We start from the raw sequence: 16017 nt of genomic DNA, 5'->3' as shown, positions 1-16017 counted from the left end.
TGCGACTTTCAAAAAAGAAGTAGTTGCTGAAAGGGAAGCGACATATAATTAAATACATTTGTGGAAAAATTAACAACTCATTAAAACTAGGTAGCTAATAAATGAAGGGCACGTTCAAGACCATTATTGTAATGTTTTCTGAGAAACGTACTGAGGAGTCGATTAAGAATGCAGAAGACGTGGTTCAGAGACACCAACAAGCAGCGATATTGTTCCACGCGTCAGGAAGATTTGCGGCTGAACGAAAAGCCGCCACATTTATTTTCGTATGTCTGGCGCGGCATATCCAGGCGCATTTGGAGCTGCGGGGGTTTGCTTGCGAGGTGAACTTTTGTTCGGCCAAAGGTAGCAGGGTCTACTGAAAAGTGCTTGTATGGGTGACCACCGTGCAAAAAAACAGGTGTTGTAGGCTGCCTCGTGAGGGGAAGTCGATCCAAATCCATTGTTGTGCTCTACTACGCTCTGACATCTATGGTGCTCTCATTCACCGACCCACACTGACCTGCACGGCATGGGGAAGCCATCATCCAGCAGTCGAGATTGACAAAAGGGCCTGTGCACGTACACGTGTTCACGGCGGTAACGCGCCCTGGGTGTTGCGTGTCGCTCATTCACCTGCTGTTGGGGTGGAGACCGCGGTCCGTGTAGGAGAGAAGCTCGGGGCCCCCCGTGTAGACGGGGCGGCCGTCGCGGTGCAGCCGGTAGTGCACGATGCGTCCGTTGGGCTGCGCTGGCTGAGCCCAGTTCAGCTCCACGATGCTGCTGCTCACAACAAAGTTCCGCGGGTGCAGCCAGACGCCTAAAACGCACGCACGCACGCACGCACGAGGCACGGCTCTAGTAACGTACACACACACACGCACACAGGCTTGTACACAAAATGTGACAAGTCGATTTTGATGGCTGGTCAATTCAAGCAAAATGTGTTTGTATGTCGCATGGAGGCCAAAAGAGAGGTCAAGTGAAGGCCGTGTGTAGAGAGGCGCGGTGCAGTGATAGGCTGCACAGAGCCCCTGGTGCACACGTGTGGACAGATGCCAAAGCAGGTGCACATGCAGGGGTGTGGGATCCCACCTTGGGGGGCTGATTCCAGGGTCGTGGCATCCGCTAGAGGGCTGGAGCTACAGCCACCGGCCGTACAAGCTTCCAGCGCAAATCTGTAGCTGCTGAATGGCTCCAGCCCTGAGAGTATTTTGGGTAAAAGAACAAAGTGCACACGCGCATTCAGTACAATGGAATCCATACATGAGGGTCAGGCAAAGAATAGTTTAAATATCCTCAGGCATTGATGCTCATGAGCAGCCGTCATTTCCACATCTCGGGTTCATAATCCAGCCAGTTGCTGCACCACCACCACCACCACCACCAAGGACTCCTCTTCCCCGTGGAATACATTGTCAGCTCCGTGCTAGCGAGGCGCTGCGATGGGAGATTTAAGGAGCTATGTCAGGTGCTCTGCCGGAGCCATCCCTGGGAGAAGATGTGTCTGAACTGGACGTGACAGGCTGCCACGACCCATAAGCCTGCAGGTGGCTCGTCGTGTGGCGGGCTGGCTGGCAGCAGAGGGCGTCCCGCACTGCCACTGCCAAGCTTGAACTGCGGGAAGCGTGCTGTCGGGAAGCGTGCTGTCGGGGGTTGCGGGCCGTGTCACGCGGACAAAACGGCGCTCTCCACCGAGGGGCGTGTCACGCCAGAGCCACGCACCGGGACCGCGGCGGCGCGCTGGAGCTGCCGGCTCAGCAAGTCGCGGTGGTCTCTGACCTCGGCGACACCCGACAGGCCAACAAATGTGTTATAAATCGTACGATATTGAAAATTTTATTCAAAACCCTGGGGCATTTAAATGTTCTGCTTTCTTTCCTCACACGTAATTTAATGCTAGTTGTCAGAAGGCATTATGCTCATGGCAAAATCATTATGCTGTAGGACACCCTCCCCAGTCCATCACACTAAAGGTCACACAACTGATTTAACGAATGGTCAGATTACACCCAGAAATGATGATGAAGCTGGTAATGTTGCTATTTTACCTAATCATGTTTCTGTGACTGATGACTGGGACAATTATCCTTCAGACTAAATCCATACAGTATTGAGCTATGTGGCAGGCGGCTGCCAGCACCATTTTATGCATGATTTCTGTGGTTTCATGGGCGCACTTAAAAGGTATCAATACTCATTATGGATTTCTCTATGCGGTGTGCCCTCAATTTCCCTTCCCATTAAAGAGCGATAAATACCGCTTTGCAGAGATTGGAAGGTCTTTCTGGAGGAGACTGAGGCTCGCGCCTGGTGCTCTGAAGGTGGAAGGCAAGTGAGCGTGCCGAGCTTTTAGCGGCACCCTCCGCGCCAGGGCTTCACCAATAGGCGGCGGCGATGACGACTTAATTTGGGGAAATGTGCAATATAAGATTCTATTAGCGCCGAGCGGCTTAAGGGCGCGTTTGATTGAAAGTTATTACTGTCTGCGCCGGGTCGGCGAGAGCTGCTTCTTATGTGCGGCGCTGTCCACAGTCGACGCGAGGCCCCATCCTTCCCGCCACCGAACGTTTCATTTCAAAAATAAGAATTCCCTGTGCCGCACGTAGCGCGCGCGGCCTGGAGATTTAGATGTAGCCGCGAGCCATGCCAACGCGGAGTCGTGAAAGTGGCGAGTCTGTAAGTGGGTCTCGTTACAGATCCCGGAATTAACGGGGACTTCACATTGATTTTGCTGAACGCACGTGCCGGGTACTTTCACACAGTGTGTCAGGTGGTGCGAGCGCAGATAATTGAATGATTGATGGATTTCCATGCAATTAAATTTAAATCTGTCGGCTACGGCTGATGCGGACACTTTGAAAAGCCTGAGCCGACTCATTTGGGTGACTGAGGTGCAGTCCAGTTCATCGCTGCCGGAACTGATGGATTACCTGAAACGTTGAGGAGGAGGGGCCCCTGCATGTGGGTGTGGATGACCCCCGCGCCAGCCTGCACCATGCGGTAGAGGTGGATGGCTCCGTTTGGCCGGCCAGGGGCCGCCCAACTGAGCGAGAGCCACTGGGGGCCCCGTGCCGTGACCACCGGAGCGGCGATGTCCTCCGGGGGACCTTGAGCGGTGGCTGCGGTCACCTGCGCAGCTCACACGAGCAGATCTTCCAGCTCAGGTCGCCTCTTCCAGGTCCCTGCCTGGGTGCCGTAGTGGGCGTAGCGTTGCATGGTTGGCAAGCAATGAATTTGGAGCACCCTATCAAATATATCCCTGCTCTTTTTTCAGACCGGTGCTTGGGCTTCTCCGGCCGGTGGGACTCCAGTGCCGTTACACTGCCTGCGCAGAGAACCTCATCCATGTACATCACACCTATGCTGCTGTGGGAGATGCTACATGCACGCTTGCGATTTTTTGTTTGTGCCTGGCGCACAGTCAAAAAGGCGGTCAAATCGCTCCAGTAGCAAGTGGGATCAAGGTAACGCACAGCCACAAAGGCGTACACGTGATCGCTCGCTCTGTTTGATGCATTTATGATTGCAGCACAGCATGGTGCAGCGATGAAGACACCAGAGTCAGGATTCACACTGATAGATTATTTATGATAGAGTCCCGTCCCCCCCCCTCCCACGGTGCTGGCCATACCGGTCTGCTGAAGGTGCAGCCGGCAACGGTGCAGGCGGCCAAGCGGTAGCGGTACACGCGGAAGGGCATCACGCCGTGCTCGTCCAGAAAGTGGAGCTCCGATCCACGGTGCCGCTCCAGCCCATCCCGCTCCACCGCGTAGTGCGTGACAGGGCCTGGCATAGCCGGGGACACACCGAGAAAGATTCCCAGCCAAACAAAAACCCTGACCCATTACCCTAACCCATGACCCAAATCCCTAACTCTAACCTCCGACCTTAATCCTCAACTCGAATCCCTGACCATTAAATCCTAATCCTCACAAGACAAGTCAGCGCATGAAGCAGCATTCCTGGCTCATCAGTGACCGAATCCCGTAACCCCTGACCCATAACCCTAACTGCTCTGTCCTTGACCCTAACCCCTCATCCCTAACATAGTCCTCTCACGCACACTTGTACCTGCACATCACACGCTGTGCAGGTTGACAAGGTACAGCATTCATAACAAAGACCCATCTATGTGTTTAATTGCTTAGGAAGGGCCCTTTTTAATTGGTATTTATTTGATTTGCGAGGGAATGGTCATAGTCTCGTCGTGTGTGTTGAGATGTGGGAGGAGTGCAGACTGGGCGAGTGGTTGTGTGTGCGTGTTCACATTTAAGTTCACCAACACATTATTCACAAGAACAATCATTTAACGATATAACAGAAAAACCAAGACTGTTTCGTAAAAAAAAAACCCACACTGGCACGGCATACGCTGTTCGGGTTTGCAGTGTTTGATGGCACTACATGCCAATCGTATGGAATTGTTAATATTTTCAAATTTACAAAACTCCGATGGAAGTTGACATTTAATTTGAGGGATTACAGTGGAGCGCAGCGGCGGCGGCGACGGTGGCGGCGCGTGCGACGCTCGTGTGAGCCGTCACGCGAAGGGCTTCCCAGCGCAGACTCCGTCACAGCGCACTTTCATCACGGAAACTAATTATCCTCCATCACGGGGCTAATTTGGAATGATTTTTTCGGCATCATTAACATTAATTATCATTAATCTCAAACCTTTACAGCATGTCCATTGTCACATTACGTGTGCTGCTGAGTGTAAACTCTATCTATCACCCAATTTGTCACAGGCTTTTAAGTCAAATCACCGAGGCCCCACACACTTATTTACCCGCAGCCACTGCACTCCAAAGCGAAGCAGCAGCACTTTTTTAAAACGAGAAATTGCTTCGCCGTCTGCAATTCAAAATCGGATACGTCCTCTTCATTTTTATTACTCTGGAGGATGAGCCAATTTAAAGTGGAATTAATATCTTTTTCATTTGCAAAAAAAAAGGCACAGTAGAATATTAAATAATTCAATGACCCCCCCCCCCCCATTGCTCGCTGTGTCAGGATTTGCCACCCCTTTTTTTGTGGGGAGAGAGTGGGGCCCATTCTCAACGCAAGGTCAGGAAATATTTAATCTCTTGTTAAGCTCAGGGGTGCAACTAAAACAGGCTCTCAACTTATTGTGACGAAGACAAAGGTCCCCCGAATAGCCTAAGCAGATTGTTGGGGCAAGTGCTGTTAGTGAGTAGCACCTATGAAGGCCAGCACGGCACACGAGCGGGTGGGTGGGCAGCACCACACCCGGACGCCTTTGTCTCCCCAGTGCTGATATTTACACACAGCACCAGATACTCAGTTGAGGCTGAGTTGACATATGGAAAGCCCAGAACTGATTCTAGATTTGAAGCTTTCGTGACTGCAAGGATTCATAACTCTTAGTTTTTTCGGTAAAGTCACGTAGGTAAAAAATGAAATTAAAATTAATAAAAATAAAATAATAAAAATCACGACGTTTCGGAGGCAACACAAGTCTCCGTCATCAGGTGGGACCGTCACAGCCAGATTTGCTGCATTATTTTATTTTTATTAATTTTAATTTATATGTTTACCTACGTGATTCTACCGAAAAAACTAAGAGTATAAGCCCACAACTGGTTCAGATAATCATCACTATTGTTGACCATGAGTGGGGATCGAACTCGGGTTGCCAGGTTTGCAATACAGTGCTCTAACCACTGCACTACCTCTCCCCGCAGACACACACGCAAGTGACTCAGATTAACGTTTCAAATCTTCGCTGCACGAACCAGACAGCACCGATGGTGTGGGCTCACCGCTGTTCCCTAACGTCCCCGTGCCAGGCCCAACATAGCCAGTGCCCAGTGGCTGACTGGAAGTTCACCCCGGTCACTGCTGCCCTGGCTACAGATGGTGATGGGCGCCCTGAGCATTGGTGACAGGCAATTGGCTCACGCCACGCGCACTCCGTGCCAGAGCCGTGTCAGTAGGCACGTTCTCCCGTCAGCGCGTGGCCTCCACACGCGGCGGCTGGCAGCCAGCATGCCCCGAGCCATCGAGAACGTGAGTACAACCATCACGGACGTGTGGGAAGACTGCGTTCCCGCACAGCCCGTGCCAAATGCGTGAAAGCGAGATTAAAGAAGAGGACCGGACTTCAAGTTTACTGCTCCAGTCAACAAAATTCGCTGGTGGTTTTGGTTGGAACATGCGAGTGGTTCACTCGTGGCTATGTTTGATACGGGAGAGTGGTAAAATGGTGACTACAATTGATAGAGGAGAGAGGTTTACCGATAGACACACCACGTGGGATGCGCCTGTCACGTGGGACGCAAGGCTCTCACCGTTGGGCTGGCGAGGAGGCTGCCAGGAGAACCTGAGGGCGTCCTGGCGAGCGGGCACGAGGCTCCAGTGGGGGGGGCTCACGCTGCGGGGGGCTGCGGGCTCAGTGGTGACGAGGCGAGGGACACTGCTGCCGTAGCCGTGCCGGTTGGACGCCACCACACGGTAGCGGTATGTTGTGTGCGGCGCCAAGGCAGCGTCTGTCCCACGAGGAAGGGAATGACAGCCTCACTCACGCGGCACAGGCTCAAGTCTAGTCGCGGTTCAACGCCCACTAAAGTCGGGAGCGGTTTCTGTCGCCAGAGCGAGGGGCGGTGATGCCGGCTTCGCCTGCCCTGAATCTCTCGGTGTGGAATTCCTCTCCGCATGGCTCCAAGGCGGAGACGCGCGCGTCACGTCACGTGTGCCAGGGATCCACAGACGTGGAGACGCATTCACTCTGCCCGCCTCTTCACCGACAACCACCATCGTCGATCGCACGCGACAAGACCAGCTGTTAAGTGACAAACTCAGCCGCTTGATTTCACCGCATTGGTCCAGCGATGGTAGCGGTATGTTGTGAGCGGCGCCAAGGCTGCGTCTGTTTCACGAGGAAGGGGAATTAGAGACTCTCTCGCAATGCACGAGCTTTGTGTAAATCAGTTGCTGTGCCGTCCTTTCTGCCCCTTCCCCAGCCATCTTGCCTAGCTACAAAAGAAAACAATACCCACGGTTTCGGTATTTCTTGAGATGCAGTTTCATTTGGACCAACGTGGCTCATCACTAACCCACACACTTGAAATGAAGAGCTCACTCAATAAAAAAATTACTCCACAACAAATGTCGTCTTGATGTTTACTTGATACACGCTCAGGGTAACTCCATGTACCTTAATTTTAGTGGTTCGGAATTAAACACTGAGTCTCGGCCATTATGTGTGACGAGGAGGAGATTACATCTTGAGAGGCATCGCCACTCTCTGGTTCTTTCGGTAAAGTCACGTAGGTATAAAATAAAATAAAACAGACTGTTTTTCAAAACAGACTGCCTCAGCAGCAGACCATGCTTAGCCCACCTGATGACGGACGCTTGTGTTGCGCCCGAAACGTCGTGATTCATTTTATTTTCTACCCACGTGACTTTACCGAAAGAACCAAAGAGTATGGATTCCTGCAGTCACGAAAGCTTCAAATCGAGATGAGAGGCATCGTCGCGAGGAAACGTCCTGTAAAAATCATCGCAACGGCGACAACGCAACTACGATAGAACCCACCGACCGTACCCACGCCACGCTCACAGCTCTGTGTGTTACCAGTGAAGGAGGTAACGTTGACGGGGCCAGAAAACACCACCAACTCAGGAGAGAAGCATTCGTCAGCGTTCGTGCGGTTGCTACGGAGCCCAGCCTGAGTCTTTTCCTCGCCAGGTCCGTGGCCCTGACGGAAGAAACACGGGGATTGTTGTCCGGGCCCAGTGGCCACGGGCACGGGGCGTAGCGGTGACCGAGCTTGTGGGCGGAAATGCTCTCACAGCACCCAGCAAGCTTCTCCTCCACCTCGTCAAAAACACAAGCTCGCACGTCTCGCCTCGACTTAAATAATCATCACGTCAACGGTTGGAGATGTTTCTGTTCACTATTTGCATGTGTTTTTAGCATCGTGTATTCTCGAGTGCAATGGAGACTTGATGCGTTCACGTCAGTGGTATGTCAAGGAGCAATGTGGACGTGATGCGCGCACGTTACTCAGTGCAACGTTGCACGTACACCACGTGAGGTTTACGTTACGCGGTGCTATTCGTGGTTCGTCCATTAAAGGAAATGTCTGGAAGAAAACAAAAGTTGCGTGGCCAGGTGATGAAATTAGGCCACAAGCACAAAATAAACCATTCAATAAATCTCCCCATATTGACATTCAAGGGGTGTTGTGACCAACAACACGGGATTGAGACGACAGAGAGAAGTCGAAAAACCGCTTCAAGATATCACTTGCACCCCTGGTGTTAGCCGTGGCTCGGCATCGAACGGAGGTTGTCAGGAGCATAGGCTCATGGTGTTAACCACTTGCAGCATCGTTCCCCATAGCAGCAGCAACAGTGTTGTTATCCAGCACATGTGGGTGGCCAACACCACGCCCGGCCGCCTTTGTCTCCCCAGTGGCGATGTTTACACACTGCACCAGGTACTCATTTGAGGCTGAGTCGACCTAGGAGAGGGCCAGGATCGGTTCAGATAATCGTCACTGGCGTTGATCGTGCGCGGGAATCAACCTCGGGTCGCCGGGTTCATAGCGCAGCGCGCTAACCGCTACACTACCGCTCCCCATACACATAGTACACACACACCCCTCCCCTACTCCCACAACAACACACGCAGTGTCCCCCCCGCTCCTTCTCCTACACCAGGGGTGGGGAACGGCCGTATGAGGCCCACGAAATAATTTGGTGTGGCCCTGCCAAGGCAACCGCAGGCGGGACTCGAAATTCAACAAATCTAGGAGCAAACCTGGAGAAGCAGTTGCGAGTAGCAACATCATCAATACCAGCTAACATCACACGCCTCACCAAAGAGAAGCAGTTCCAGCCCATCACATTAGGGGTGAGCTAATTAAACGTTTGACCAAATATAACGGGCTAATTTTAAAGTTGATAATTTTGTATGGCCCGCGAATGATGTTATAAATATCCAAATGGCCCTTGGCAGATAAAAGGTTCCCCACCCCTGTCCCATACCGTTTGGCACCACCACCACCACCACCACGGTGATCACCTGCAAGCGCGCTGGCCCAGCAGCAGCAGCAGCTGCCACCGTCGCGTTGGCACGGCCACCCAGCAGCAGCAGCAGCAGCCCCCCCCCCTGCCCCCCAGGGGGGCACCGCCGCTCCCCGGCCTCGTCGAGCAGCTCCGAGCCGCAGCAGCGGGCGCCGGCGTCGAGGGCGGACGCCCGCTCCTCCGGGGAAGAGAATGCGTGCGCCGTGCCGGTGCCCCCCTCCTCATCCTCCTCGTCGTCGTCTTCGTTGTCGCCCGGGCAGCACACGGTGAGCGAGGACGCCACGTACTCGCCGCCGCAGCACACCATGCCTGCTGCCACCACCGGACAGGCAGGCAGACAGACGACACCCCAGAGACAAAGATCTCCACCACCGTGTCGCCTGAGCAGACTGTTGAGCGCACGTGCCGTTGGCGAGCAGCACCTACGGCGCACGAGGCGGTGGGTGGCCGGCACCACGCCCGGCCGCCTTTGTCTCCCCTCACCCCCCCCCCCAATCCCGGCCACAGCAATACCCAAGCAAGCAAGTAAAGTGCCGTTGCTGTTGTCGCACCCGGGTAGAAGAGGACACGCGGTCACGTGAACAACACCGCACGTGAACAACACCGCACCTCCCACACAGGTAATGTAAACAACTCCGCACGGACCACTCGGTAAACAAACTCCGCACGTACCACACATTACGCCCTTTAAACTCTGCACGTACCACGCGGCATACAACACCGCACAGTAAATGCAGCATATGGACCACAAAACAAGCACTCCACACAGAACACAGAGTACAAATACAACGTGGAATTACGCAACGTCTAAACGTGACCAACATCTCAAGATACGGTGGGTATATCTTTAATAGAGAGGCAGTCAGTCGCAGGAAGAGTAAAAAAAAAGGCAGGTCTTGAGGCTGGACTTGAAAAGCGGTAGGGAGTTGATGGCACAAATGGGTAGGGGAAGGACGTTCTCGTGTCGGCAGGCAGCAGAGGAGTGAACACCCAGTAAACAAAAGTTGACTCGAGGGGGGGGGGGGGGGGGGCTTCGATAGAAAGTCTTGGTAGTTCCAGCAGATTGTGCACGAAGGGGGGTGGCAGTGAGATGAGAGGGGAGAGAGAGGTGGCAGAGGCGAGTCCGTGGAAGGTCTTGAAAGCAGTGAGTGCGATCTCAGAATCAATCCAGGATTGAATGAGGAGCCAGTGGGGGGAGTGGCGGGGTGATGTGGGGGGGGGGTCTCTTTGTATCGGCGCGGGTAAGAAGTATGGTCCATAACAGAGGTTGGTATCAGCATTTCGGATCAATTGGAGTTTGGAGACAATGGAACTTGGGGGTGCCGTAGAAAAGATAAAGGCATGGATGAGGGTCTCACACACACAGCAGCTGGAAGAGGGAAATTGCAGACGCGGGAGATGTTGTGCAGACGGAGGCATGAGGTCCTGCAGAGGTCAGGACATGTGGGAAGAGAATGCGACCGAGGATTGATGACAAATTCAAGGTTGCACACAAAGTAAGCACACCACAAAGTGCACACACGGTGGAAACACCACGTACGCCACACGGCACACACACCACACAGCATAAATCCAGCACACAGCGCACACCACGCTCAACATGACGGCAGAGCAATCGTTCTTGGCACGCGTATCTTTCCATTGTAACCGCTTAGACGTCCGTTTGTTGTCCTCGATGGTGAATGCCATAGGCGGGATCGTGGCACAGAAAACAAAACCCAATGTACAGCGTTGACATTTTTAAGGCGGCGGCGGTGATGTAACATTCTAATTTAGAGCAGCCAAACATGGTCAAAAGGGCTTCGCGATTGCAGGTAGGGGCCTTTCAAGCACTTATCTGACCTTCTGTTGTGATACCCACATGCGAACGCGCTGACACACGGAGATCACCTTTCCGCGCGTGCACCTCTCGCGAGCACCTGCTGTGTTTGTCCTTTCGCATGAAAGGGCGTCCCCGGGAGCGAGGCGCCAACCTCAAGGAGGTGCGAGGAGATCGCCAATATTGGCGCCGGCGTGCGGACAGAGCGGGATCATGGTCCGCGCGCGTTACTCAGGCGGCTCGCAAAGTTGTTGAGGGCTTCTCGCAGAGAGCAGTGCAAGAAGTCAAGGTCCTTGAAGACAATGCACCGATGATACACTTTGCAAAATAAAGATAATCAGCCCGTATTACCTCCCATGCACGTTATTGACCATGCTTCCTCTTTAGCAAAGCTACATTAACTTGCCTAATTTTCCACATGAGAGGCACCCGCTGTGTAAAACAGATGTTTTGTACATTACACACCTCGCAAATGCACACAGGCCATTAGACCGTACCCGCTGACGATCGGATGCCATAATTATGCAAAGCTCAAACACAGCATTATTTTTAAAACACTCAGAGGAGCGCTTGGGCTTTAGGAGGCAAATTAATTCACTGTCACTTTACGCTAAGTGATTTAATATCTCAGGCACACATCGACAATCCTCCGCCGGCAGCTGATTTCCGTCCGGTGCCTTAACCGTGCGGCTCCTCTCACCGTAACCCCTCCGTTACGCGGAATATTCCACTCCGGCTATTCTGCTCGGTGACGCTACCATACCTTGGCAAGGTCGAAGAGGTGCAATTAATGGCACGTGAATTGGAGCGAGAGCTCCGCAATTTGTTTCGCGTGCTAATCCAGGGCGCCCACCACTTGTGGTTCGTATTTTAAATGTGACCTGAAGGAAAGTAAACATCTCTCGGTCTACGAAACGCCCGCGCTTAAGGCCCCAAGCGTAAATCCATTTCCAAAGTGCTCCAAAACCCACGCCCTCAAACCGCCCTTGCTCGTTCACGAGACGCATGGACGTTCTGCAAATGGATTAATCCTGGTCTTGCTGATGCGTCAAAATCGCTGGCTGGACAGTTAAGGCTAATGGGCGCACGGCAGGTAACCCTCGCGCAACGCTCATGGAAATATCCTAGTTAAAGCCGTTAGGAGCAGCAGACCATTGCTTTACAGCTCCTTGAAAGAACATGAAGGTTTGTATGCCCTAATTGTTTTATATTTAGATCTGAGAACGACCACAGAGACTTGGCAGGGAAATCATGACCGACAAAGTGCAGCTCCCTCAACCTGCGCCCACCAACTAATGTTTATATTGGAACAATTAAAACTATGATGTTATTTGTAAAAAAACATTTTTTTTGCAAAGTTACATTTTAAAAAGAGTATGTTTACTATTTGCATTGTGGTCACTCATGTTTTTACCATTTAAACACCCGTTTTCAACCCCAGGCATTCTTAACGCAACGTAGAGGCGAGAGGGGGGGGGCGCATCGCGCCGTGAAAGCAAAGAACCGAGTTCAATGCCTGGCCACGGCCACCATCGGTGGCGAGTGACATCTGGCCTCGGTGTCCTCCTTCGCCAAACCCCGACCAACCGACGCATTGAAAGATGTCTGTAGATATAAATACATCATTATTATTATTGTACAGGCGAGGCTCAACTATCCCGTGCGACAACCCTCTTTGCGTTTAAGAGTGGGAGGAGGAGAGCGTTGTTGCCCGAGTGGCGGCAGGTGCCTGCGCGACCTGGCACGGTGAGATGGGCGCTGGCTGCTTCGCCCTCCCCGCAGCACGTCTCGCCCTCGCCCAGCGCACGGTGCCCGCAGCACGAGGGACGCGACGCGTCGAGCAGCGCGTCCCCGCAGCACAGCTGCAGCTGCTGCTGCTGCCCCCGAAGCGCGTACGGCCGCGCTCCGCAGCACGCGTCCCCCGGGCCCACCGCCACCTCGCGCCACTCGGGGTCCCAGCAGCAAGTCTCTCCTGCGCAGCGCACGAGCGGGGCACGCACGCGTACAGCTGCCGACGTGGACTCAGCTCGAGCTGTGATTCTTCATCGCTAAGCGACTGCACACCGTGGGTGCCGGCGGAATGGCACTCGCCTATACGCACTTCAGAAGCTAACCACGGTTGGGTCTGGTTAGTGCTTGGATGGCTGATATCCATGGATATAAGGTTATTATTGGATGAGTGACCGCACGGAGGGTATCAGAGGGCAGTGCATCCTAATCCATTGCGCTGTATTCTGTATGGTACTTACCAGAGGTGTGGACTCGAGTCATGTGACTTGGACTCGAGTCAGACTCGAGTCATGAATTTGATGACTTGCGACTCGTCTTGGACTTGCATAACAATGACTTTGTCCCACCTATGAGATGTGGACTCGAGTCATGTGACTTGGACTCGAGTCAGACTCGAGTCATGAATTTGATGACTTGCGACTCGTCTTGGACTTGCATAACAATGACTTTGTCCCACCTATGAGATGTGGACTCGAGTCATGTGACTTGGACTCGAGTCAGACTCGAGTCATGAATTTGATGACTTGCGACTCGACTTGCATAACAATGACTTTGTCCCACCTCTGGTACTTACACATCTATGCTCCCCATATTTACCAACCCGTACTGTCCAGCAAAACACCTTTAACTCGCCCGGTGTTGTGGAGGCCCTCATCCAGCAGTGGAGTGTACTTGTACACCCCGGCACGTGCACCCCTGTGTCTGGCAGCCGCCGGGCTTGGCTGGGTGGTGTAAGTGTTGCCGGTGCTGCTGCTGCTGCCGCCACCACCGGGCTTTGCTTACCTGGCCTCACGTGGACGTAGTGGCCCTCACAGCACGTGTGCTCCACCAGGGGCCGGTGAAACCGCCCCCCGCAGCACACGGCCGAGGGTCCACCCTCCAGCAGCACAAGGCGGTCGTCGCAACATGCGTAGTCGGGCCTGGCCTCGTGTACCACTCCACCGCAACAAACCTGGCAACACGCAGCGCACCCAACAATGTGCAGCGAATATTGAAATGGCGCAGCGTGCCGAACAACACCCAGCAACCGAGGCGCTGGTGTAGTGCAGAGTGACTGTGTGAGTGGGTGGTGGTTGTGTCAAGAGAGTGGCTGTGGTAACTGAGCGGGCAGTGGTGATGGAGGCTGCTACCTGTGCTAGTGGAGTGGTAAAGGAGAATCTGTTACCTGTATGAGAATCAGCATATTTATTTATAGTGGAGGAATCCGATGAGCAATAAAGTTATTTTTCAAAGATGTCCAAGTATGGGCGGGTAATAACGTTACAAGAAACAGTACGAACACATGATAGTAGTGCAACGTACAAGAGAGGTAAACAAATCACCCAAACATATAAATAAAACGAAACCATCCCCATTCTACCAGCCAAAGCCCACTGACGTGTTAACTTATTTTTAAATCCTTTATATTAAGTTCGCATGCTTGCTTGCTTGCGTGCTTGCTTGCTTGCGTGCTTGCTTGCTTACGACCGTGCAAATCTTTCGGTCGTTTTTTAACCCACTTCCCGTGATCCAATCGAGCTGACATTTTCCACACAGACTCGTTGTGCCAGACAATTAATGTTCGTGAAAAATTCCCAAAATTTTACACTTTTTAGGCAAAAAAAATGTATTTTACATATATTCAAATAGAACTCATTCATCGCTTTGGCTGAACGTCACAGTATAAGAGCCCAGAGCATAACCCCTCCACAGGCCGTGGCGGAGTAGCGCAGTTGGTAGCGCCCTTGCTTCCCATGCCAAAGGTCGCGGAATCGATCCCCGCGTCCTCGACAGGCGAATATATTTTTAAATCCTTTATATTAAGTTCGCTTGCTTGCTTAGGACCGTGCAAATCTTTCGCTCGTTTTTTAACCCACTTCCCGTGATCCAATCGAGCTGGCATTTTCCACACAGACTCGTTGTGTGTGACAATTAAGTTCGTGAAAAAAATTCCTAAATTTTACACTGTTTAGGGAAAACAAATTAAATATTTAATTACCAATTGCTTAATGGTGGCAGACAATCATCTGACCCATAGGTGGCAGCCATCTCAAGCCAGAGGACGAGAGGACTCTAGCCGCCACGCATATAAAGGATTTATAGTGAAAAACGTTGTTTTTACGGGTTTACTTGTTCAGAAGCGACCTGGTCACAAATGATAGCTCAACATAGTGACCCAACATTTGGACATTTATAGCAGCAAAATTATCTAAATATTCTCAATGCATGTTTCTAAATGTGGAGGGGGAAACCAGAGGATCCGGAGGACATTCAAACTCCTAATAAACAGCAGGCGTCAGGGTCGGGATCGAACCTCCGACCCCCTGCATACCAGGCGAGCAGGATAACATCTCGCCACCGTGGTGCCCCTTTTATAATTAAAAGAAATCATTAGTTGAATTTGCATTATCAACTCCCAAGCTTTTGGAAGGCAGTAAAACAACAGCAAAAACAGTCCCCAGACCACACAAAAACAACACAGTCCCTCAATAAAAATTGTACGTTAAAATGTAACTCAATCAATTGTTAAATATTCATTTACAAATCACATTCGCAAATGAGGCTGTATCCAGCAGAAATCTTCTGCTTGAAAATATTTTTGAAGATGTACGATGGTAAGGGAGGAAACAAGGTTGTTCCAAAACGTTGGAGCTGCAATGGCAAAGTCTTTGTCACCGATTCCAAGTATTGTTCTTAGGATAGTTAAAAGGTAATTATATGTTCGCCTTAGGTTTGTTGTATTTGACATTGGGGTTCATTAATTCGCAAAGTAGAGCACAGATTTGCCATTGAGGATTTTGTGGATGAACATGGCCCAATGTAGATTTCTTCTTCTAATAAAGTGATGAGAGATTGGATTTTAAGCAGAGCTCACAATGGTGGGTCCTGTCTGGTACCTGTGTGAGTGGGGTGGTAATGCAGACCGTGTCACCTGTGTGAGAGTGGAGTGGTAATGCAGACCGTGTCACCTGTGTGAGTGGAGTGGTAATGCAGACCGTGTCACCTGTGTGAGAGTGGAGTGGTAATGCAGACCGTGTCACCTGTGTGAGAGTGGAGTGGTAATGCAGACCGTGTCACCTGTGTGTGAGTGGAGTGGTAATGCAGACCGTGTCACCTGTGTGTGAGTGGAGTGGTAATGCAGACCGTGTCACCTGTGTGAGAGTGGAGTG

At 52.0% G+C, this 16017-nt stretch overlaps 1 protein-coding gene across 1 annotated transcript in view; it reads right to left on the bottom strand.

Annotated features, from left to right (window-relative positions):
* Positions 1-16017, bottom strand: part of USH2A (usherin) — a 112258-nt gene that overhangs the window by 20555 nt on the left and 75686 nt on the right. Inside the window, exons 48-56 of the mRNA XM_078858151.1 lie at positions 13652-13820; positions 12597-12830; positions 9038-9348; positions 7583-7706; positions 6294-6491; positions 3614-3768; positions 2913-3111; positions 1075-1182; positions 616-799 (exon numbers count right to left, since the gene is read on the bottom strand). Of these exons, the coding sequence (XP_078714277.1) occupies positions 616-799; positions 1075-1182; positions 2913-3111; positions 3614-3768; positions 6294-6491; positions 7583-7706; positions 9038-9348; positions 12597-12830; positions 13652-13820 (1682 nt within the window). The remainder of the gene's footprint in view (positions 1-615; positions 800-1074; positions 1183-2912; positions 3112-3613; positions 3769-6293; positions 6492-7582; positions 7707-9037; positions 9349-12596; positions 12831-13651; positions 13821-16017) is intronic.

This window comes from Lampetra fluviatilis, chromosome 7, assembly GCF_964198595.1.
Source record: "Lampetra fluviatilis chromosome 7, kcLamFluv1.1, whole genome shotgun sequence".
Classification (NCBI taxonomy): domain Eukaryota; kingdom Metazoa; phylum Chordata; class Hyperoartia; order Petromyzontiformes; family Petromyzontidae; genus Lampetra; species Lampetra fluviatilis.
Note: the sequence above shows the minus strand (reverse complement) of the source record. Positions and strands in the feature narration are given on the sequence as shown.